The sequence below is a fragment of the Oncorhynchus keta genome, unplaced genomic scaffold, assembly GCF_023373465.1.
Source record: "Oncorhynchus keta strain PuntledgeMale-10-30-2019 unplaced genomic scaffold, Oket_V2 Un_contig_30242_pilon_pilon, whole genome shotgun sequence".
Taxonomy (NCBI): Eukaryota; Metazoa; Chordata; class Actinopteri; order Salmoniformes; family Salmonidae; genus Oncorhynchus; species Oncorhynchus keta.
In genome coordinates this window covers 36,040-61,421 of record NW_026286963.1, presented here as the reverse complement: position 1 = coordinate 61,421, position 25,382 = coordinate 36,040, and the positions used below count along the sequence as shown (strand labels likewise).

Sequence of the window (25,382 nt, the reverse complement as noted above, 5' to 3'; positions counted from 1 at the left end):
CTGTATCTAGGCAGTTCTATAGCTTTTCCCATTGCTTGAATGCAGATGGTAGTTTGTACTCTATGCGCGTACTATAGACGCCTAGGGGCTCACCTGAGAAGTCTAGACATACGAAAATAGCACATTCAGCACCCGCAGCGAGCACTGAATCCAACCGGGGGGAGATTTAAGCGTTACCGGCGGCTTCCCGTCGATCTCCACTCTGAGTCACCAGTCAACTGGGCTGCCTGGACAAGAGGGAGTCCCACAGGTATGGGAGAGACGGACAATGTGTGTGTGATTTGAATTGGGCAGTTGGTGGAGACCAACAGGGGCATCCGGGTTGGTTGGGGACGCTTTCTGTCTGAGAGATCGGTTAGCTCTGTGATCTTTTCCTCCACCTCTGGGTACCGTTTTGGGCTCCCTCGACAGCTCTGTGCTCTGCTTCTCCACCTGTGCTGTGCTCACACACTGAATGGCTGCCTGTAGAGAGGGAGAGGACCGAACGCTTCTGCACTACTCCATTGAAACACTTTCCAACGGAATATAGCGAGCGGGGTGAGTTTTACCAGGGTTCACCGGGGTCAGAAAGGACACGGGAAGTCGTCGAGGTGTTTGCGGCGGCTAGCTGTTGTGAAGTGGCTCTTCTTCGGGGAGGAATTGAGAGCGGTTCCGTGTGAGTTTTTTGGGGGAGTGGGCGGGTTAGTTAGCTATTGTTTTTGGGAAGGTGTGTGGTGGGGGATGGGCTGAGTTGGAACACCGAACAGCAGCACCAACAAAACTTTAACCACTTTAGTGGCTGTATAGCTACCGTCTATGCTTCACACTGCGGGTTGTCCAGTCTGCCTTTCATCGGTGAGTTCACAGCAATCCGCGCTCTCTCGCTCTTTATTCCTCAACTTTTGAAACGCGGCCGGGTTTTACCTGGATGTTTCGTTGAAGAGTGACATTTTCCCAGTATAATGAGTCTACGCCTAACAAAAATGATTAATGCGATTGGGGTTTTATGTACATCGCGTGTTGTCGTTAACTGGTTAAATTGGTGTCTTGGCTAGCAGGAACTCATAGGCTAACAGCTATATCACCACTCGCTGCAAGCATGGTTCAGTCTGACTCGCCCCCCCCAGATGCTTGCCTCCGTTTGTCCCCGATTGACCTGTTGAGTGTTGACCGGAGACCACCCCAAAGCTACCTCCCCAAAATAACTCAAATATTTATATGTTCTGATTCTTACTAAACGAAACTTTAATCGGATGATCGATTCTTTCGGGCGACAAAATAATTAATTTTGGTGAATACTCAGCTTGCGCCGGGTTACGTTATGCGATGGGCTAACCCCAAATAAAAAGTACAGTGTATCCCGAGTAGCTAGCCTAGGCCCAAGGAGGTAACTCTAACCGACAGCACTGGCACAGAGTGGGGGCGAGAGCGGCGGGGGATGCGAACTCCTGAATATTTTATTTGTTCTACTATTTTTGTGACAGAATTCGTGCCGTTGTCTTTTAGCTAGTTTGATAGAGCAAATGAAGGGCTGCATCGACATAAACAGAGAGAGAGAACCGGTGATAAAGTATTTTTTTTTTTCTGTTATCCAACCGTCCGCTCTTTCCGTCGCCCCCCGGCCCGTGCCAGCCCGAGCGCTCCGAATCTCACGGGGCAAAGATACGGGCACAAAACGGGGCACGGACAGCTCTCTCTGCCCACTCCGTCTGGCCGTTCTACCGCTGTTCAGGCCTCTCGTCTTCCCTTGGCGGACACCGACGAGACTCTCCCGCTACCCTTCGATGTGAGATTGAGTTATTAATGATTAATCGATGTACAGTATATTCCGTTTAAAGTTAATATTATTCGTGCTCTTGGGAGGCTAGCTACATAATATAGCCACATGCCGGTTGATGCAAAGTAGATTTCTTCATTTTTGACTCTTTAAAGCAAATGTTTTCAAGTAAATAAGCAAATGCGTTTACTTGACAGTGTTCAATTGATGACTTGGACGTTCAAGAATTTGACATTTTAATTTGGTTAACATCAAATTAGCATTAGCGTTTAGCTTGCTACTTGCTAACTGTGGCTACCCTTTCACCTCCCAAACCAGGAAATTGAAGATCATAGTATTTGATTGATTGTTGGCTACAGCCATGCCTATCATTTATATCAAAAACAGTTTTACATTCGTATTTGATTAGATTGCTGAATGTGCGCTTATTCATTGATCTTATATGCTTGTACAAAATAAGGTGGTATCAGCAAAATATAACATTTCGTTTCTTAATAACCTGTGATATAATCATGTCTGACTTATCGTTTTGTGGTGTGTGTTGTTTTCTAATGTTACGGCTGGGGGGTGTTGAGGTTGAATGAAGTATACATGTTTTTTCTTTCATTAATGTAAAACTTTAATTCAGATGGTGTAATATTAGGGACAACCCTCACATAACGTGACATAAACATTGTGTGGTGGTGACGTGTGGCCATATAATGTTACTGGTAGGTAGAGGGTTAGAGGTCAAATCAGTTAAATGGACTGCCTTTATGTTCTTAGATGGTGTGTCCCCAGAGGAAATGGAACCTAATGTGATGATGGGTTTAGGTGGTCGTTTTGATTGGTTCTATTCTGCATTCCTCCAATCAAAATTAAGCATTATGTTCTCAGTTTGATGACAAGGAAATGTCCCAGGCTAAATATAAAGTTCAACCTGTTTTAATTGTTAGTTGTGAGAATAATTATTGAAACGTTGAAAGCGTGCTCTCTTATCTTGTGCAGTGGCAATAGGTAAATTACATTTACATTTAAGTCATTTAGCAGACGCTCTTATCCAGAGCGACTTACAAATTGATGCATTCACCTTATGACATCCAGTGGAACAGCCACTTTACAATAGTGCATCTAAATCTTTTAAGGGGGGGGGGGATTACTTTATCCTATCCTAGGTATTCCTTAAAGAGGTGGGGTTTCAGGTGTCTCCGGAAGGTGGTGATTGACTCCGCTGTCCTGGCGTCGTGAGGGAGTTTGTTCCACCATTGGGGGGCCAGAGCAGCGAACAGTTTTGACTGGGCTGAGCGGGAACTGTACTTCCTCAGTGGTAGGGAGGCGAGCAGGCCAGAGGTGGATGAACGCAGTGCCCTTGTTTGGGTGTAGGGCCTGATCAGAGCCTGGAGGTACTGAGGTGCCGTTCCCCTCACAGCTCCGTAGGCAAGCACCATGGTCTTGTAGCGGATGCGAGCTTCAACTGGAAGCCAGTGGAGAGAGCGGAGGAGCGGGGTGACGTGAGAGAACTTGGGAAGGTTGAACACCAGACGGGCTGCGGCGTTCTGGATGAGTTGTAGGGGTTTAATGGCACAGGCAGGGAGCCCAGCCAACAGCGAGTTGCAGTAATCCAGACGGGAGATGACAAGTGCCTGGATTAGGACCTGCGCCACTTCCTGTGTGAGGCAGGGTCGTACTCTGCGGATGTTGTAGAGCATGAACCTACAGGAACGGGCCACCGCCTTGATGTTAGTTGAGAACGACAGGGTGTTGTCCAGGATCACGCCAAGGTTCTTAGCGCTCTGGGAGGAGGACACAATGGAGTTGTCAACCGTGATGGCGAGATCATGGAACAGGCAGTCCTTCCCCGGGAGGAAGAGCAGCTCCGTCTTGCCGAGGTTCAGCTTGAGGTGGTGATCCGTCATCCACACTGATATGTCTGCCAGACATGCAGAGATGCGATTCGCCACCTGGTCATCAGAAGGGGGAAAGGAGAAGATTAATTGTGTGTCGTCTGCATAGCAATGATAGGAGAGACCATGTGAGGTTATGACAGAGCCAAGTGACTTGGTGTATAGCGAGAATAGGAGAGGGCCTAGAACAGAGCCCTGGGGGACACCAGTGGTGAGAGCGCGTGGTGAGGAGACAGATTCTCGCCACGCCACCTGGTAGGAGCGACCTGTCAGGTAGGACGCAATCCAAGCGTGGGCCGCGCCGGAGATGCCCAACTCGGAGAGGGTGGAGAGGAGGATCTGATGGTTCACAGTATCGAAGGCAGCCGATAGGTCTAGAAGGATGAGAGCAGAGGAGAGAGAGTTAGCTTTAGCAGTGCGGAGCGCCTCCGTGATACAGAGAAGAGCAGTCTCAGTTGAATGACTAGTCTTGAAACCTGACTGATTTGGATCAAGAAGGTCATTCTGAGAGAGATAGCGGGAGAGCTGGCCAAGGACGGCACGTTCAAGAGTTTTGGAGAGAAAAGAAAGAAGGGATACTGGTCTGTAGTTGTTGACATCGGAGGGATCGAGTGTAGGTTTTTTCAGAAGGGGTGCAACTCTCGCTCTCTTTGTTAAGAATTGTTATTCTTTCTCTGTTTATATAGTTTTTAATGGAGAAATACATGTATATTAACGTACACAGATACAAATGTGTATGCAAAGAGCAAGACCATAGATCTTAATTAGCCACGGTCCTAGGAAATAAAAAAACATTTGTTTTTAGGCTATTCCATGGGATATTTTCCTTCAGTTGGCACTTGAGTAAGCTGCCTTTAAGGACAACATATAGGTCCGTTCATTGTTTAATCGTATGAGTGTTGATCAAATGAGCTTTGCTTGACCTTGTTATTAAATAGGCCTAATCCCCATCGGAGTGTTTTCTATTAGCCTAGTGGCTCATGGTCGTGGCCTTTCCATTGATTCCCAGTCACATGTGGTTCATTACACAGTTAGTGCTCTAAAAATCATCTAAATGAAAAGGTATCATGGTGTCTTATGTGCCACCAGTCAGTTAAAGTTGTGGTTGTCTTCTTCAATGCAAAGTCTCCAAAAAGGATGGAACACTTTTTAAGGGTTCTTTGTGGAGAGGCAAGTTTGACAGCCATTCTTTCTACGTGTGATCTGACACATCAAGGCTGGATGGCAACAAACCAAACAAAACTGAATAATTATGTAATGGAGTTCTGCTGCCTTTTTCTCTTGTCTGGTTCAAAAACAAAACAACGAAGTAGGACAAAAGCTAGTTAACCACCGCAGAATTGGAAAATGTTTATTTTAAATGAATGAGACAAACTTAATTGGCTATTTTTAAAAATGAGTTCTCTTTCTAGTGCTCTTTCTTAAAGGTGCATTAGTCATCCGTCTATCCCCCTCCCTCCCATCATTTTCCTTATTTCAATCCCAGTCTCTCCCTTTTTCCTTCTCCCTACCCCTTTCTCGCCTCTCCAGTAAACAACAACAAACAGGAAGTGATCCATAACATATACCGTACATGACATTTCTCTCCCTGCTATTGGACCCTGTGGTGCTGGGCTAGAGCGTTATGGCTCAGACGCAACAGATGACGACCCCTAACTTTGTAGCCTACATGACATAGTCATGACATACCCATGACATAGACAAGACCTAATATAACATTTCTCTCCTTGTTATAGACCCGGTGGTGCTGGGCTAGAGCGTTATGGCTCAGACGCTACAGATGGCGATCCCTAACTTTGGCAACAACGTGTTGGAGTGTCTCAATGAGCAGCGTCTCCAGGGGCTCTACTGCGACGTCTCCGTGGTTGTCAAGGGACACGCCTTCAAGGTGGGAGTTGATAAACATCAATGTTGTTTTTTGGAGTAAACTGAACCAATCTAACTGTTATTTACCTCACTGACAAGCCTTCAAGTTAGGGCGACGACTGATCCAAAACACAGTTAACTGTTAGGCTAGATTCATCTGATTGATCTGATAATGACTGAATCAACAGGTATAGATTTTGATTAGGTGAAAGAAAACTGGTGAAATATTCTCTGGTTGTACCTCAAGTTTGTTTAAGAAGAAGCCTGTGTGCTGTGTATTTATTCACTACTTCCTCTCCCCGTCCCTCCCCAGGCGCACCGGGCGGTCCTGGCGGCCAGTAGCTCCTACTTCCGGGACCTGTTCAACGCTGGGGGGAAGAGCAGTGTGGTGGAGCTCCCCCCGGCCGTCCAGCCCCAGAGCTTCCAGCAGATCCTGGCCTTCTGCTACACAGGCCGCCTCAGCATGAACGTAGGGGACCAGTTCCTCCTCATGTACACCGCAGGCTTCCTGCAGATCCAGCAGATCATGGAGAAGGGCACCGAGTTCTTCCTCAAGGTATCTAGTGTAACCATAGCAACCTGTTTGTGCTTTCTTGCCAACTCCTATGATCACCATAGGTAGATGTTGGGAGATAATTGGACTGCAACTGACAGCACAAGTGGATTGTTTCATTAGGCCAGGGGTCGGCAACAGGAGTTTTCTTTTGCCCCCCCAAAGTATATAGTAAATATTTATTTATTATTTTAGTTTTTGGTATAAAAAAAAGAAACTGTAAAATCACCAGGATTTCAGCTAAACATAGTTTATTTTAGGAAATCTGTTACCAAGTATTCCTTCACACAAAAAAGACGTGATCATGTCTCAATGTAGTCAAGGTAGGATATTATTGCTATTTTTAAATAATCTCTTTTTGTTGTGGTCAATTTGCAGTGTACAAATTATTATAATTATTTTCCGGCCCCCCGACTATTCGCTCTAACAAAAAGTGTCCCGCGGTTAAATCTAGTTGCCTACCCCTGCATTAGGCTAACCAAGGTTTTCCTTGTCAAAGATTTCCAGTTCCCACTTTACATAGTCTTAAATATTTTACATATTGTTCTCAGATTTATTTACCTCTTCATTTGCATATTATTCCGCCAGGTCTCCTCCCCGAGCTGTGACTCCCAGGGTCTTCATGCAGAAGAGACTCCGCCCTCCGAGCCCCAGAGCCCTGTCACTCAAACCACAGGGGGAGGGGCTGGGGTGGTTTCCACGGCAGCATGTAGGCCCGCCTCCTGCCTGACACCCCTCCCCCTGGTGTCGAGGGTGAAGACGGAGCAGAGCGGGACTACGCCACAACCCACACCACAGCAGGTGAGTTGGAAAAAAATATATAGGTTATTTGTCATAGTGGAGGAATGGAATAGACATTAAATGTTCTCAATTACTATCCTGGTTAAAGAAAGGAAAAACAATTAAGTGTGTTCTAGATGATATGTCTTATCTGGGAGGGGATGCAGTCTTCAGTGGAACGTCAGGTCTTTCATAGAGCAGAGGGGTGTACTACAAAGCAGGATAAATGAGTTAGGCGGCTAACTTTTCGGCTAAATATTCTAAAATGTATGTTTTTGAAAGATAAGCTTGAAGTGGACATGGTATAATTTACTCAGCAATTTTAGCTTTCTTAGTGAACCAGAAATTCTATAGTTATTTCTGTTTTTTGAATAAAAGTTAGCTAGCTAACTCATTAATCCTGCTTGGTAGTATGTCCCTCTGGTCAAAGGTGCAAGCTGTGAACCTCTTTGTCTCCTGTGCCATACAAGGAAATACACAAACACTCAATGCTCAAGTATAAATACACTTGAGTTTGGCTGCCCCTCACATGATGAACGGATGACAACACACTAAATAGATGTTATGTAGCTAATCTCTTCTCTCTCGTTCTCAGCAGGAGGCCACTTCCTACTCGGTGGTGTGCAGCCCTGTCGCCAAGCGCCTGTGGGAGGGGGGCAACCGCGGTGACGGGGGAGGGGGCTCGGGAGGAGGAGGGTCCAGGAAAGCCGCCCGCTACTCTTCCTCCTCCGCCTCCTCAAACAACTGCAACTCCCAAGATGCAACGGGCAGAAACGTTGTTAACCACAGTAACCATAACAACAACAACAGTAACCATAACAGCAGCAGCGTGGGGACGCCGGACGGAACGAGTCCGGGGACGCTGAGCATGTACACCAGCGACTCGCCCCTTAGTTACCACGATGACGAGGAGGAAGAGGAAGTGACTGACGACAGCGCTGAAGAGCAGTACAGGCAGATCTGTAACATGTACACAATGTACAGTATGCTCAATGTGGGCGCCACAGGTGAGAGAGAGTTGGTTTGAGGTAGGAGTCTGGAGGAGCGTAGTTATCGCAATATTATTTTGGGCTGATATTATACCAATATTTGACTCCCAAGTATTGATTTTTTTTAAAATATATATGTGTATATATATACATTTATATATATATATATATATATATACACACACTACCGTTCAAAAGTTTGGGGTTACTTAGAAATGTCATTGTTTTTGAAAGAAAAGCACAAAAAAATGTCCATTTAGAATAACATAAAATGAATCAGAAATACAGTGTAGACATTGTTAATGTTGTAAATGACTTGTAGCTGGAAACGGCAGATTCTTTTATGGAATATTTGGATATGGAATTTCTAATGATCAATTAGCCTTTTAAAATGATAAACATGGATTAGCTAACACAACGTGCCATTGGAACACAGGAGTGATGGTTGCTGATTATGGGCCTCTGAACGCCTATGTAGATATTCCATTAAAAAATCTGCCGCTTCCAGCTACAATAGTCATTTACAACATTAACAATGTCTACACTGTATTTCTGATCAATTTGATGTTATTTTAAACAACAAAAAAATGTGCTTTTCTTTCAAAAACCAGGACATTTCTAAGTGACCCCAAACTTTTGAACGGTAGTGACTATATACTACTAATTTGCTAGGTAGCGTTAGCCGGCTGTACCTGCACCAAAACTGTTATGTTTCATTCCATAGCTTGGCCTCCATCTCCTGTTTAAATAGTGAGCCAATGTGTTAACAGCACTTTTATTTCCATGACTGATGAAAACTGGTTTTCTCATGGGTCTCTCCTGTCTCTCTGCAGCAGACATATGGTGAGCAATATATTTTGAACATCAATTCACAATAAAACCTCCGTATAAAATCGCAGTTCATGTAGATTTGTGAGAACCGCCATACGTGTCATATCGGTACCTAAGTAGCGTGACAATATTGTATGGTGAGGTCCCTGGCCATTCCCAGCTCGAGGGGGGAGGGAGCAAGAGTGCTTCAGGTCAGAACAATAGACTGATAGATGAGGGAAGAGACGAGATTAGAGGGAACAAGTAGGCAGCTGATTGTAATCGTGGTTTGGAAGAGGATGGGGAATTAGCATCACTCTCTGATGCTATCTGCTGTATGTTCTGTTTGTGTGCGTCTTTGCTTATGTCTGTACTTTAATGCTAGTTGTCGGTATGTGAATATTAATAGTTGCATATTTAAGTGTGAGTATCTGTCTTGACTTGTACCCTCTCCTCTGTCCCACTCCGTTGCAGGATAGTGTTAGCTAGACCTGCATGTCATTATAGCCAGTTGTACGCTGAGTGTACGAAACATTAAGAACACCTTCCTAATATTGAGTTGCACCCCCTCTACTACCATACCCCGTTCAAAAGCACTTCAATCTTTTGTCTTGCCCATTCACCCTCTGAATGGCACATACTCCTCCACTTCATCTACACTGGTTGAAGTGGATTTAATAGGTGACCTCGATAAGGGATCATACTGCAGCTTTCACCTGGATTCACCTGGTCAGTCTGTCATGGAAAGAGGTGTTCCTAATGATTTGTACACTGAGCAAAAATATAAACGCAGCATGCAACCATTTCAAAGATTTGACTGAGTTACAGTTCGTGTGAGAAAGCAAAGAAGATATAGGTTATTTGTCATAGTGAAGGAATGACAGAAATGAAATACAGAATGTGTTCTCAATTACTTTCCTGGTTAAATAATGGCAACAAGATAGTTCTAGATGATATATCTGTTATCTGGGAGGGGATGCGATCTTCATTGGAACGTCAGGTCTTTGAAAGAGCAGAAAGATATATATATATATACATACATACATCTATATATACATACAGTTTAATTTGGAAGTTTACATACACCTTAGCCAAATACATTTAATCCTAGTAAAAATTCCCTGTTTTACATCAGTTAGGATCATCAGCTTTTTCAGTTCTGCCCACACATTTTCTATGGGATTGAGGTCAGGGCTTTGTGATGGCCACTCCAATACCTTGACTTTGTTGTCCTTAAGCCATTTTGCCACAACTTTGGAAGTATGCTTGGGGTCATTGTCCATTTGGAAGACCCATTTGCGACCAAGCTTGAACTTCCTGACTGATGTCTTAAGATGTTGCTTCAATATATCCACATAATTTTTCTCCTCATGATGCCATTTATTTTGTAAAGTGCACCAGTCCCTCCTGCAGCAAAGCACCCCCACAACATGATGCTGCCACCACCGTGCTTCACAGTTGGGATGGTGTTCTTCGGCTTGCAAGCCTCCCCCTTTTTCCTCCAAACATAACGATGGTTATTATGGCCAAAACAGCTCTGTTTTTGTTTCATCAGACATTTCTACAAAAATTACGATCTTTGTCTCCATGTGCAGTAGCAAACCGTAGTCTGGCTTTTTTTAATGGCGGTTTTGGAGCAGTGGCTTCTTCCTTGCCGAGCGGTCTTTCAGGTTATGTCGATATTGGACTTGTTTGACAGTGGATATAGATACTTTTGTACCTGTTTCCTCCAGCATCTTCACAAAGTCCTTTGCTGCTGTTCTGGGATTGATTTGCACTTTTCGCACCAAAGTACATTCATCTCTGAGACAGAACGCATCTCCTTCCTGAGCGGTATCACGGCTGTGTGGTCCCATGGTGTTTATACTTGTGTACTATTGTTTGGACAGATGAATGTGGTATCTTCAGGTGTTTGGAAATTGCTCCCAAGGATGAATCAGAACAATTCTCAGGTCTTGGCTGAATTCTTTAGATTTTCCCATGATGTCAAGCAAAGAGGCACTGAGTTTGAAGGTAGGCCTTGAAGTACACCTTCAATTGATGCAAATTATGTCAATTAGCCTATCAGGAACTTCTAAAGCCATGACATCATTTTCTGGAATTTTCCAAGCTGTTTGAAGGCACAGTCAACCTAAGTGTATGTAAACTTCTGACTTCAACTGTATATATACTACAAAGCAGGGTCAATGAGGCTTGAAAATCAGACCATTTGAAGTAAATAAATGAACTCCTATTCTATGGATTTCACATGACTAGGAATACAGATATGCATCTGTTGGTCACAGAAACCTCAAATTAAATGGGTCTCAGGATCTCGTCACGGTACTTTTGTACATTCAAATTACCAATCAATAAAATGCAATTGTGTCTGTAGCTTATTCCTGCCGATACCATAACCCGACCAGAACCATGGGGCACTCTGTTCACAATGTTGACATCAGCAAACCGCTCGCCCACACAACGTCGGCGGTTGTGAGGTCGGTTGGACATACTGGCAAATTCTCTAATACGATGTTGGAAGCGGCTTAGAGAAATGAACATTTAAAATCTCTAGTAACAGCTCTGGTAGACATTCCTGCAGTCAGCACGCCAATTGCATGCTCCCTCAACTTGAGACATCTATGGCATTGTGTTGTGTGACACAACTGCACATTTTACTGGACTTTTATTGTCCCCAGCACAAGGTGCAACTGTGTACTGATGCTGTTTAATCAGCTTCTTGATATGCCACAATTCATCCACCTGACCGTTATCTTGGCAAAGGAGAAAGGCTCACTAACAAGGATATAAATAATTTTATAAAACAACATTTGAGAGATTGTTTTTTTTGTGTTTATGGAAAATGTCTGTGATCTTTTATTTCAGCTCCTGAAACATGGCACCGACACTTTACATGTTGCGTTTTCTATTTTTGTTCAGCGTATAGGTGTGTTAATGTAGCCGCGTGTTTGATGTTGCTGTGTGTATTCATGTGTAACGTGTGCCCCCTCTGTACCACCCCAGTAGCGGGCGAGCGCGTGGAGTCCCTACCGGAGCACCTCACGGCCGAGACCCGGGGCGGCAGGGGGGTGAGGCTACGCCAGGATCTGGCTTCGCTACCTGCCGAACTCATCACCCAGATAGGTACACACACAGACTTAATTTAGTTTGTAATATTATAGTCTTAGGCAACTCTAGACATGTTGACATTCTGAGTTCAGTCATTCATTTATTCATAGGCAATTGCTGGCTGCCACCTGTGTTTAGACCAGGCTCCTGTTACTGTAAAAACCCTTATTGTATTGATTGATTTTATGAATTGATTGACAACCATCACCTGCAGCTGATGTGGAAAAGGCTTTAATACATTTGAATGAATTGATTGGTTGGTGTAGGTAACCGGTGCCACCCACGGCTGTACGAGGAGGGGGACCCTGCAGAGAGGCTGGAGCTGGTGACGGGTACCTCCGTGTTCATCTCCCGCGCCCAACTCATGAACTGTCACGTCAGCGCCGGCACGCGGCACAAGGTCCTACTGAGGAGGCTGCTGGCCTCTTTCTTCGACAGGTGAGGGGAGGGTGTGTGTTTATTTGACCGTTGGAAACAATATCTGTTTGTGAAGACATACAGTCATTTATACTGTGTATATATTTCCCCTCTCAGGAGTACTCTAGCGAACAGCTGTGGGACGGGGATCCGCTCTTCTACAAACGACCCCAGCCGCAAGCCCCTGGACAGCAGAGTACTGCACGCCGTCAAGTGTGAGTGTCACACTCTCCAGTGCCCAGCTCTGCTTTCACACACACCGGACAAGCCTCACACACTCAGTCCTGCACCGTGTTGTCGTCATATACCTGCGTTTCTTCACATCATTCCATATGTTGTCCGCAGCACCTAACTGTCTCTCTCCCCTCAACAGTTTACTGCCAGAACTTTGCGCCGAGCTTCAAGGAGAGCGAGATGAACGCCATCGCGGCTGACATGTGCACTAATGCCCGCCGGGTCGTCAGGAAGTCCTGGATCCCGAAGCTCAAGCTCCTCATGGCCGAGGGTGACGCCTACTCCGCATTCCTCCAATCAGACGCCATCAAGATGGAGGCCGACGCCCTGGGGGCGGAGCATGGGTTCGACCCCAACTCCCTGGCAGAAGAGGCGGCAGCAGCCAATAGCGATGCGGGACCTTCTTCAGGGGAGGGGTTACAAGGCGTTGTGGGCGGAGACGGCAGCACTTTGTTTTAAAGTGAGTGGGCTTATTGTGATCTTATTGGTGGATGGTCTTTGATCATTGCTCTCGGCGATACTTCCTCCCCCAGTTTTAGTCAGTTTTTTAATGTCACTTTTCCACATCTTAATCTCTTCCCTCAATACTTTGAATTTCATTTATTATATCCATCTGTTACATCCCTTGTTCTCTCTCTCTCGCCGTCCCAGACCCCCCCATGTACATAGTGTCTGCCCCCTTTTGGGCGGGAGAGAGATGGGGGGATAGAGGTGTAGAAACAAAGAGGTTTGTCATGTAAGGGGGGTTAACCTAGAAATATTCCCTGATCCCATTGTAGAATCTTTTCTTGTTTTAATGTTTGTTTTCTGGTTTGCGAAGGTCCTTTCTCCTTTCCATATCGCTGAAACACATTCCCTAGGAGGGGGGGCCTTTTGGGTTGGATGGGGGTCGGGGTTGAATGGGGTAGTATAATGGGAGGGGGGTCTCCTCTTCATGGTCTAATAACACTGTTTTGATAATGAATGTATCGGTCGTGAAGCGTTGTCAAGTCACCTGTATGTATTGTCTGTGGACAGTAGATTGTAATGGATTGATTTGATTAGATTGTATTCATCAGTTTATATAGAGACTCTGGAAGTCCAACTGAAGGCTATTTTATGGGGGGGGGTACGTAAAGGCTTAATGGTTGAAGTAGGTGTATGTATTCTGTATATTGGCAGGACTTTTGGACCCCCCTAACCTTCTTCCCCCCCCATTTAGAGGGCAGTTTTCATTCCTACTTTTTTCACTTTTCATTTGTGTCTCTCTTATCATAGTTTTTTTTCTCTCTGCGTGTGCGACATTTGACTTGTTGCCAAGACTCCCTGAAAAGCAGAGGAGATGTTACTGAAAGATGGTTGAACAGTTGGTGACTGGATGAGGAAGAAGTTGCTCTGATCTCGTATTCATGTTGATGATGCAGTATGATTTCCTGTACGTCTACTGAATTCTGTGTGGAGAGAGGGAGAGGGAGGAGTAAGGGACCCTTTTAAAATCATGTCAGCTCACACCCATATTCACATTTAGAAGGAAAGTGACATATTTGTTGTCTCTCACTATTAAGCAAGTAATAACTGAATAATGTACTTGTCTTGCACTATAATACTATAATACAAGTCTTATCCAAATACTAGAATCGTCTCCATTTGACCAAGCTTGAAGCTGTGGGCTAGGGTGTAGGGGCTAGGGTGTAGGGGCTAGGGTGTAGGGGCTAGGGTGTAGGGGCATTATGTTAGATGTGTGTACTGTGTAGTGTACACAGGGTGGACCCATTCTGTATTTGGTTTCGTTATGGACTGAGGGAGGGTTGGTGTATCCTGCTAAGAGGCATTCATGACACACACACACACACACACACACACACACGGATTAAAGTACCCTAGAGGACTAATCCCTATACATCCTGGGCGGATACAATGGTGCCAATTAAAGTAATACGACACACACACACACACACTATGCGTGTCAGTGTGTGGATGGTGACAGACGTGTGTGTTGTCACATGCGGCAGAGAGTGAGAACCCAGACGGAGTGTGCTCACACACGCTTGGCTGACTCATTCATCCATCTCTCCCTCACACACACACACACACACACACACTCCGGTGCACCCAGACTGATCCAGCCGCAGCACACTGCCAGCCTATAAACATCCCTGTAAAGCTCTGTTGAACACACCTTGTGAGAAACTACAGAGAGGAGATGGACCTTGACAAGCCATGAATAACGACCAACTGTCATTCTAGCTACAGCTCATCAGTGATTGGATGAAAGATGACTGGGGCAGTTCCCATCTATCACAGTACCAGTAGAGAGCCAATGACACCACCGCCAGTATCCCATCATACAGTAGAATCATGGCGTGTCAAGGAGGAAGGACCCGTTGCCCCTAAACGCTGATCTATGGTCATGTTTGCGTTTTCCCGCTAGTTGTCAAGGTTTGGAGAGGGCAAGCTGATCCTAGATCTGTGCTCAAGGGGTTTGTGCTCGGAGCAGAAGTGAGCATAGACAGGCTGGTGCTATAGACACAGTTGTTAGTGATAACCTGGTCCCAGGTCTGTTGGTAGGATCTTGCCGCCACCTTGTAACTCGTGACAATTCCACAAGGAGTAGAAACAGACTGGCACCTTGTAATGCAGTTGGTGTCGGCGGGGGGCTCTGTTGTGATTGTCAGGCTTGGTCTGTTGTGTCACTGCACTGTTACTGTGGTGATCTGCTGTGTGTTTGGGGTAGAAACACACACACACACACTAAAACACACACGCACACTAAAACACACACGCACACTAAAACACACACGCACACTAAAACACACACGCACACTAAAACACACACGCACACTAAAACACACACGCACACTAAAACACACACGCACACTAAAACACACACACACACTAAAACACACACACACACTAAAACACACACGCACACTAAAACACACACACACACTAAAACAAACACACACACACACTAAAACACACACGCACACTAAAACACACACGCACACTAAAACACACACGCACACTAAAACACACACGCACACTAAAACACACACGCACACTAAAACACACACGCACACTAAAACACACACGCACACTAAAACACACACGCACACTAAAACACACACGCACACTAAAACACACACGCACACTAAAACACACACGCACACTAAAACACACACACACACTAAAACACACACTCACACTAAAACACACACACACTGCTTTGGAGTTGAGGATTAATCAATCGTAACACTTCCCCCACACTCTGACTGTGAACCTAAACAGACCGAGTGTAGAACAAACAACTCTAAAATAAACCTGGGTAAAATATAGGCTTAACATTGTCATCGTAACTCCCCCTTTCAACCAACCAACCAAAAGAAAGCCTTCGAGTTGTTTTTATATCTGGAAACTACCGTTGTTTTGGTTTTTAGATCAGAGTTATCTAAGTGTCTGCTTTTAGGCCTGGCTTTTAAAACGGGCCATATGTTGTTTACGTTTGTAGGTTTTTTTTATTTTTATATATATATATATATATATTGAGGTTTTAGAGTGTTTCTATAAAAAGGCTAACTGTCAAAGAAGAGCCCAGGTTTTAAAAGTGTAACTGGCAGGCACTACTAGAGCTTCCATTTGGCCTGGACGGGTGGGTGGCGGGGAGGTCTGGAGCCCACCCCTCCTTTTGTTAACCACATGGTATGATCCTTGGGGACTTCACCAAGTTCTATCACAGAGAGAAAGAGAGAAGTGAGTAGAAGTGAGTAGGATGAGAAATTTGCACTTTTTTTTAATGCATTTGTCAAGCGCTGCCTTAAAGGAAAAAAAGAGTGAGTGGCTGAACAGAGAGACAGAGAGGAGGACAGTCTGTCTCTGGGAGGGAGGAGGACAGTCTGTCTCTGGGAGGGAGGAGGACAGTCTGTCTCTGGGAGGGAGGAGGACAGTCTGTCTCTGGGAGGGAGGAGGACAGTCTGTCTCTGGGAGGGAGGAGGACAGTCTGTCTCTGGGAGGGGGAGGACAGTCTGTCTCTGGGAGGGGGGAGGACAGTCTGTCTCTGGGAGGGAGGAGGACAGTCTGTCTCTGGGAGGGAGGAGGACAGTCTGTCTCTGGGAGGGGGAGGACAGTCTGTCTCTGGGAGGGGGAGGACAGTTTGTCTCTGGGAGGGGGAGGACAGTCTGTCTCTGGGAGGGGGAGGACAGTCTGTCTCTGGGAGGGGGAGGACAGTCTGTCTCTGGGAGGGGGAGGACAGTCTGTCTCTGGGAGGGAGGAGGACAGTCTGTCTCTGGGAGGGGGAGGACAGTTTGTCTCTGGGAGGGGGGAGGACAGTTTGTCTCTGGGAGGGGGGAGGACAGTTTGTCTCTGGGAGGGGGAGGACAGTTTGTCTCTGGGAGGGGGAGGACAGTTTGTCTCTGGGAGGGGGAGGACAGTTTGTCTCTGGGAGGGAGGAGGACAGTTTGTCTCTGGGAGGGGGAGGACAGTTTGTCTCTGGGAGGGGGGAGGACAGTTTGTCTCTGGGAGGGGGAGGACAGTTTGTCTCTGGGAGGGGGGAGGACAGTTTGTCTCTGGGAGGGGGGAGGACAGTTTGTCTCTGGGAGGGGGAGGACAGTTTGTCTCTGGGAGGGGGGAGGACAGTTTGTCTCTGGGAGGGAGGAGGACAGTTTGTCTCTGGGAGGGGGGAGGACAGTGTCTCTGGGGGGGAGAGGGAGGGAGGGAGGGAGGATGGGATGCTTGGTTGGCTCTGTATAAAGGCATGCATGCGTGCTGGTGTGTGTGTGCAGTTTCTCCCCATTTCTCTCTGCTGCCATATATGGAGTCATGCATGTTAAGTTCTAGCTCTTCACGCTAACGCCTTTGACTGGAAGACAGAGTGAGAGTGTGTGTGTGTGTGTGTGTGGGGGGGGAATGCGCATGTCTGTGCCAGGGTGAGTGAGTCTGCGTCTGGTTCTATGTGTTGCATACGTGTGTGTCTGGGTTTTGGAGTGGCGAATGCGCATGTCCTGTTGGTGTGTGTGGGTGGTTTGGGTACGCGGCTCTGCCAGCAGTGTGTGTGTGTGGTATGTGCGGCGGTAGAGAATGAGAGGAGACTGTTTGTTTGTGTCTGACTCAGTAGGAGAGACATACAGTACTACAGTCTGGAGAGGAAGGAAGCCTATAGAGACACACACACAGCATTGCTACTAGCATTAGCACAATGACATGCTAGCTGTTCTCATAGACGGTGGGCCACCTCTGCTAAATGAATATAGATGAACACTGGCTGGCTCATATGGGAGGGAGGGGACAGCATCAAACCGTTCACTAAACAAACCATTAAATCCCATTCAGAGTCCTGATCTCATTCAGCTTCACTGCTTCACTTTATTCTGATTCAATTCAGCCTCCACTTTATGACCCAGATCTAAGTGCACTACTCCCTTTGGGACAGAGCCAATGTAGGGAATAGGGTGCCGTTTAGGATGGAAGCTAAATGTCTGGAAATGGCGGCCGTGTTGTGTATGTGAATGACTCGTGTGTAAGAGTGAATGTTTGTTTGGCAGGAGGAGGGGGCTGTTTGGTGTGGTAACTGTCTAAACAACAGATGGGACTGCCTGATAGGATGACTTGGTGTGTGTGTCGGTCCAGGTGTGTCCTTTCTTTCATGTGTGTGTGTGTGTGTGTGTGTGTGTGTGTACAGTACCAGTCAAAAGTTTGGACTCCTACTCATTCCAGGGCCTTTCCTTATTTGTAGAATAATAGTGAAGAAATCATAACTATGAAATAACACATGGAATCATGTAGTAACCAAACAAGTATTAAACAAATCAAATATATATTTGAGATTTTTCAAATAGCCACCTTTTGCCTTGATGACAGTTAGGCACACTCTTGGCATTCCCCTCAACCAGCTTCACCTGGAATGCTTTTCCAACAATCTTGAAGTAAACTCTTGAATGAGTAGGTTTTTCCAAACGTTTGACTGGTACTGTATATATGTCTCTGCATCGGCAATGCATGTGTCTAACCAACCAACCAGGCGTCCATTCCCTTCAGGAGACTGCAGGCTGACAATGCATGTGTCTAACCAACCAACCAGGCGTCCATTCCCTTCAGGAGACTGCAGGCTGACAATGCATGTGTCTAACCAACCAACCAGGCGTCCATTCCCTTCAGGAGACTGCAGGCTGACAATGCATGTGTCTAACCAACCAACCAGGCGTCCATTCCCTTCAGGAGACTGCAGGCTGACAATGCATGTGTCTAACCAACCAACCAGGCGTCCATTCCCTTCAGGAGACTGCAGGCTGACAATGCATGTGTCTAACCAACCAACCAGGCGTCCATTCCCTTCAGGAGACTGCAGGCTGACAATGCAATGTGTGTCTAACCAACCAACCAGGCGTCCATTCCCTTCAGGAGACTGCAGGCTGACAATGCATGTGTCTAACCAACCAACCAGGCGTCCATTCCCTTCAGGAGACTGCAGGCTGACAATGCATGTGTCTAACCAACCAACCAGGCGTCCATTCCCTTCAGGAGACTGCAGGCTGACAATGCATGTGTCTAACCAACCAACCAGGCGTCCATTCCCTTCAGGAGACTGCAGGCTGACAATGCATGTTTAACCAACCAACCAGGCGTCCATTCCCTTCAGGAGACTGCAGGCTGACAATGATGTGAACCAACCAACCAGGCGTCCATTCCCTTCAGGAGACTGCAGGCTGACAATTCTATATGTCTCTCTATCTAAATGTTAATACCAACCAGGCGTTGTTGTTATTCCATTCCCTTCACAATGCATGTGTCTAACCAACCAACTGACTGGAGGCTGACAATGCATGTGTCTAACCAACCAACCAGGCGTCCATTCCCTTCAGGAGACTGCAGGCTGACAATGGGTCTGTTTATAAAAGTGCAGTGATGACTAAGACTAGGATGATGTTGAAGATGGTGGTATACATTTCCCTGTCGGTGGTCTCTATCTAAATGTTAATACAGAGAGACACAGTCCATTTTAGATGTTTATACTAATAAGATTGTTGTTATTCCAAGTTGACTGACTTTATTTTTATGTGAAATCCCTAGACTTGAGCGGGAAGATGGGAGGGAAGGAGAGAGAGAGTGGTGCTATTCTATATGTTCCTAGATACATGGTTGTTACCCTACCTCTTACGGATGGAGGGAAGAGGGGGGGGGTGCTATTCTATATGTTCCTAGATACATGGTTGTTACCCTACCTCTTACGGATGGAGGGAAGAGGGGGTGCTATTCTATATGTTCCTAGATACATGGTTGTTACCCTACCTCTTACGGATGGAGGGAGGGATTCTATATGTTCCTAGATACATGGTGCTATTCTATATGTTCCTAGATACATGGTTGTTACCCTACCTCTTACGGATGGAGGGAAGAGGGGGTGCTATTCTATATGTTCCTAGATACATGGTTGTTACCCTACCTCTTACGGATGGAGGGAGGGAGTTAGGGATGGAGAAAAGGAGGGATAGAGAGGGGTGTGGTGCTATTCTATACGTTCCTAGATACATGGTTGTTACCCTACCTCTTACGGATGGAGGGAGGGAGTTAGGGATGGAGAAAAGGAGGGATAGAGAGGGGTGTGGTGCTATTCTATACGTTCCTAGATACATGGTTGTTACCCTACCTCTTACGGATGGAGGGAGGGGGGGGTGCTTCCTGCTTGTTTAGAGTCTGAGGACGTAGGAGGCATTGTGGCAGGCCTCTGGTACTTAACTGCAGTCAAGACAACTGAGAGAGAAGATCCTCGTCCCATGGCCTTTTTGCAACAAAGATAAATATGTAGTTGTTTCTTAATGTAAGGGGCGGGGTGACGTAGCCTTTTCCTGCCTACCCAGACTCCTTGCTCCGGCCAAACGCTACAACATGGATCTGACGATTTCTAGAACGCAAACACATTCAAACAGTTGTGATTGGTCCCAGAAAGCGATGGGTTGGGCCAGAGCCAGAACACACGTGGGTAAAGCTGCGTTTTCAAAATGTGTCATTGGTTCGAGATGCTCCAATCGGTAATGACTTTTGTTTTGCACAACACCCCTCATTGTGACGTCACCACAACCGACTTCAACGCTGGCTGTCTGACTGAAGTATGTAGTGAGTCGTCAGGCAGACAGCCTGGAAATCCAGACTGTTTCATTATAGCAGAGCTGAAATCAATACCCTATTACCTGTACTACTTTTGACTATATGGCATCCCATAGGACTCTGGCCAAAAGTAGTGCACTAAATTGGGAATAGGGTGCCATTTTGGTACGTTACCACAGACACCCCTGGCCTCCTAGCCTGGAAATCAAGTTTACGTTCCAAATGGCACCCTATTCCATAAAAAATATTGCACTACTTTTGACCAGAGCCCTATGGACCCTGGTCAAAAGTAGTGCACTAAATAAGGAATAGGGTGCCATTTGGGATACAAGCCATGTGTCTTTTTATTTGATTACTTTTATCAAGTCCAATGCTACTGAGAGACGGGACAGGAGAACGAGGAAAAGGAGGACGAGTGAGTGATGAATCCTATAGAAACACTGGCCAAACACACCATTTCTAAATGCGGCTGGAAGTTGTTTCGCTGGGCCAGAAATGACTTTTAAAAAATACTAGAGACCATATTTTAGAAAAGATCTTTGTAGGAAATGTTATTATTACGTTGCTGTTTTTCTGTCGATATTTACCAATGTTTTTATTTCTACAGATTTAAATGTGTACTGTATAGCTGCTTTTACCAACGCTAGTATTCACACAATATCCTTGCTAGGAATTAGCTTGCAAAAAACGCAGTAGTCCACCGGAAGCCAGAAGTTAAGTCAAATTTCAACTTTGTCTGTAGGGTTGGTCTTTATGCAGGGAGATGGAGAAATAACATAGAATGGAACGTATAATTAAAGGTCTGTTTGTAGACCCCATGCAGTTCCTCCGGGACTTCAGTTCCTCTCTGTTTATCTCATGTCAAAATAAAAGTCCCTCACAAGTTCTTGCTTTCTTGTGCAGGTATGGCGCACGTGCCAGACTTTTATTTTGACGCGAGGTAAGCAGAGAGGAAGTGGGACGAAAGACCCACGTTTGGACAGGGTTTAAGTTATGTTCTACTAAATGTTTCTTGCTTAATTTCCCCCCTGCATAAGGACCAACTCTACAGACCATCGGCAGAGTAAGTTGAAATGTCATTTTATTTCACTCCTGTCTTCTGGCTGACTATTCTGTTTATTTGCAAGCTAATTCCTGCAACGCTAGTGTGTAAATACTAGTGTTGCTAAGAGAAGCTATGTCCTATGTAGTGTTTTAGGTCCTGATTACTAATTCCTGCAGCGCTAGTGTGTAAATACTAGTGTTGCTAAGAGAAGCTATGTACTATGTAGTGTTTTAGGTCCTGATTACTAATTCAAACATTAACACGTTTTAGAAACTTACCAAGTGTTCTGTCATTTAAGAGGAAGTTGAACTCTGAAAGTGTAAAATAGCTAGAGAAAGAGATCCACATATTTTTGCATTGTGCTGTAATGAAGGGGAGGGGGCCGTTTTGATGCTGGACACGAGAAGGGGGGACACCGTACTGAAACTGCAGTGTGTACTTTTGGGAGGATGATGTACTGTGGAAGCACCACTAGCTGGTATGTCAGTCTCTCCTAAGGGACTATATCTCTTCAATTCCTTACTAGGAATATTTATAATATCCATCAGACATAGTCTTTTATGTTCTTGTACATTTCTTTGAAATCCAGAATTCCCTGGAAGTTAAATTAGCTTCCGCCTTCACTTGACCATGCTTGGCTCTCGTCTCATGTGGTCCAGCTCAGTTGTTAGAGCACGGCGCTTGTAACGCCAGGATAGTGGGTTCAATTCCCGGGACCACCCATACCTAAAATGTCTGCACGCGTGACTGTAAATGGCTTTGGATAAAAGCATCTGCTAAATGGTATAGAATGACAACTGTCCCAGCCAGGGAAATGTTGGCTGGATTGTGATGCTCATAAGGTGCTCGCCCACCTGGTGTCTGGTGTTGGTACTCCAACTCAGGGGGGGGAGGGGGGACTTCTTGCGCTGCCTGGCATTACCATCATCCTACCGATAGAGGGCAGCGTAATGTTACATCATTGAGACAGTGGTTGAGCTTTGCTTTCTGTCTCGACTTGTCTTGTATTCATTAATTCTACATTCAAAAAGACCTGTCAGTATTTGCTTTGGGGATGAAGTCCCCATTGTGTTTGAGACCAAATATTTAGTCCGTTGATCCCCATAGCTAACGTAAGCTCTGCTGGAGCCTGTACACAGCCCCAAGTTACTACTCTTTCATAGCCTGTATCCTGACAGGAATACATCGCTTCCTGTCTTTGTCATGTCCATGTATCTACCTGTCTGTCTTCCCAAGACGTTGACAATACGCCATTTCAATGTCTTGTGCTCACTGGGTTGCTTCTTGTTGCTACCTGGTTCCACTCGGCACCACAGACAAATAAAAGGGAAATAGAGAGGGTGAAATAATCTTTACTGAAGCACCTTTGGGTGAGCGCTAACGGTCCGGTATAGTAGAGACCGCTAGCCAAAGCCTCGGCACCTTGTCAACACGCTCTCTATTTAGTCCCTCTAGAACGGTCTGTGGAGTGGTATTTGGTGGCAGAAGTGGGATCCGGGCATAGAAATAGAATCTATAGAACGGACCTCTCCATTCAAGTCGATGATTGCATCATGGGTTAGGCAGGCGTACTCAACTCTTACCCTACGTGTTCCCGAGCCTGCTGCTTTTCTGTTCAACCTAATAATTAATTGCACACACCTGGTGTCCCAGGTCTTCGAGGGGAACAATGAAAACATTCAGTGGAAACTGGCTTCGAGGTCCAGAGTTGAGTTTGAGGGGGTTGGAACGGACTTGGAACCTCTATTTCCATGGATCCAGGGTTGTGTTCATTAGGCACCAAACGGTGGAAAACTGACAAGCGTGGGGGGGCTACCCGAATTTGTCCAATAGGAAGCTCTAGTCTTTCTTCATTGCGATATGATTTGCTACGCTGTCTACTAATGAATCGGTGTGGGGATGAATGGGGGGGAATCAACTCTTTGTGAAGATTTTTTTGTATTTTTTTATTATTCCTTTTCATTTTTATTTGGTTTTCATTTGTTGTTGCTGTACCCCCCCGGGCAGGTTCTGGGGGGTGGTGCCCAACCAACCAACGCGTAGGGAGGTTATCCCCCTGGTCATGTAACACCCTGGGTCCTAGTGACCAGACTGTACATCTCTTCTCTGCAGAGGGAGGAGAGGGGATGCCATTCTATTACTATAGTAGCCCCCCTCCCTCCCAACTGGCCCCCTCTGCATGGCAGGCTATAGGTCCAAGGTAACCCCTTTACCACAGCTCTACAACCAGATTACCCTATTACCAATCCTAATTCTAAACATGATGGGGATAAAGAAAGATCTGACCTTAGACCAGTGGTAAGGGACAAGGCCATTTCTGCTTGCATTGTAGCCTGTCAATCCTTGTATGTTTCCTTGCAGTTAAAATCAGACCTGGGTTCAAGTATTTTAAATCTTTAAAATACTTTGCAGCTCTCGCCCTCCTGGAGAGTCTGATGGGCCGTGTATGCCGTTTTAGGACCATTCTATTGGGTCCACTAAGCCAGGCGTTCTCAATGAAGTATTTGATCCCAGGTCTAGCTCTAATCTGTGCTTTTCTCTGCAACCGCTGACTGACAGCAATCTTCTAAATGTCTATTTCAGAGGTACATTTACTAGTATTACCGCTCCTTATAAGGACCCTGACGCACCAGAGATACACACACGGCATGGCTGCTCACTGATAGTGTCCTGTTTTAATGTGTGTTTACAACTACACAGATACAGTTTACCTCCTATGCCGTCAGTCATAGCCTCAGACCGTTACTAACCTCAGAAGTACCGGGGTCGTGTTCAGAACGGACTGAAAACGGGGAGGGACTGCATGAACGTGTCTAATAAGAGACACTCGTGTTTTTTTCTCTCTTCCCCCCCGTTGCAAAACGTTTCTCTACAGTGCGCCCTAATGAATACGACCCAGGAGACGTTAAGGCTACAGTACAGTTAGTTCAGGTACAGACAGACCAGAACAATAAAAATAGCTCAAGTCTCATATTGACCTGGAATGAATAGAATACAGTCAAGGTATTGGCTGTGGAGAAGTGGGATGCTTTGTGAAAGTTATTACCTCAGTTACATAGAGATGACTCTTCTCTCTTTTTGATTTGGTTTCCTGTCTCTGGTGCTGTCGGTCTTTCCCCGTTGCAGATCTTTCTTTTCACACTATAAATACAGTATATTAAACTGTACATTCTTACAATACATAGAAGCACTATTGAAGTTTGTTAGTTCACTCGCAGCATGAGTTGATTTAAAAAATAACAAAAAATATAAAGAAATGAAAAATACAACCTAATGCAGTAGTGTTGTCAGAGATATACTACTGATGATGCTCCTCCCGACGACCCCTATCCCATGCCGTGTTACCCCCCCTCTTCCTGATCCCTACCCATGTACATGCCAGTGTTCCAAGTGCCAATAACTTTGTGAAATCCTAACTGTGACCCAGTAATAAAGATAATTGCACATTAACTACTGTAAAAAAGACAAATTATGAAAAACAATCTGAATATCTTAATAAAAGGTTTGTAACAAATACGTGTGGTTTTTACTGTGTTTTAGTCGCACGTTATGGAGTTGTGCTGTCGTCTTCATGGTTTGTAAATATTAAGTTGAGTTAGGAGTCACAACTTAGGCATGTGTACCACATTTATAACAAACATTCCTGCCTTGTCTTTTTATCCAGTGGATTCAGTCTTATGTACTTGTACCAAAGCCACACATCTCTGGTTGTACTCGTCTTTAAGTTTGGAAATATCATGTCAAATTGCTATGTATAGACCTACCGCAGCCTGATGGATGCTTCACGCATGTCTCATTGTTCTGTGTTTATAGCGGTTTGTTTCAGGTATGCGTGACGCAAACATTTCACACACTTTTTCCAGCG

General features: G+C 45.6%; 1 protein-coding gene and 1 long non-coding RNA gene across 7 annotated transcripts; both read left to right on the top strand.

Annotated features, from left to right (window-relative positions):
* Positions 1 to 94: 94 nt before the first annotated feature.
* nacc1b (nucleus accumbens associated 1, BEN and BTB (POZ) domain containing b) lies at positions 95 to 15,597 on the top strand. 6 transcript variants are annotated; one of them, XM_052507626.1, is made up of 9 exons: positions 95 to 250; positions 5,376 to 5,527; positions 5,819 to 6,061; positions 6,647 to 6,859; positions 7,434 to 7,845; positions 11,641 to 11,760; positions 12,012 to 12,183; positions 12,280 to 12,377; positions 12,536 to 15,597. In XM_052507626.1, exons 2-9 carry the CDS (start codon positions 5,402 to 5,404, stop codon positions 12,853 to 12,855), a joined length of 1,704 nt encoding a protein of 567 aa, XP_052363586.1. In that variant the 5' UTR covers positions 95 to 250; positions 5,376 to 5,401; the 3' UTR covers positions 12,856 to 15,597. The 6 variants fall into 6 exon arrangements, with proteins under 6 accessions (XP_052363586.1, XP_052363584.1, XP_052363588.1 ...); XM_052507624.1 differs by lacking the exon at positions 95 to 250 and adding an exon at positions 389 to 537; XM_052507628.1 differs by lacking the exon at positions 95 to 250 and adding an exon at positions 455 to 655 and having other exon boundaries at positions 7,437 to 7,845.
* A 3,888-nt stretch (positions 15,598 to 19,485) lies between these two features.
* On the top strand, positions 19,486 to 25,033 carry LOC127923622 (uncharacterized). Its single transcript, XR_008114837.1, has 2 exons — positions 19,486 to 19,614; positions 19,766 to 25,033. It is a non-coding gene; the product is annotated as an uncharacterized LOC127923622 (long non-coding RNA).
* Positions 25,034 to 25,382: the final 349 nt, after the last annotated feature.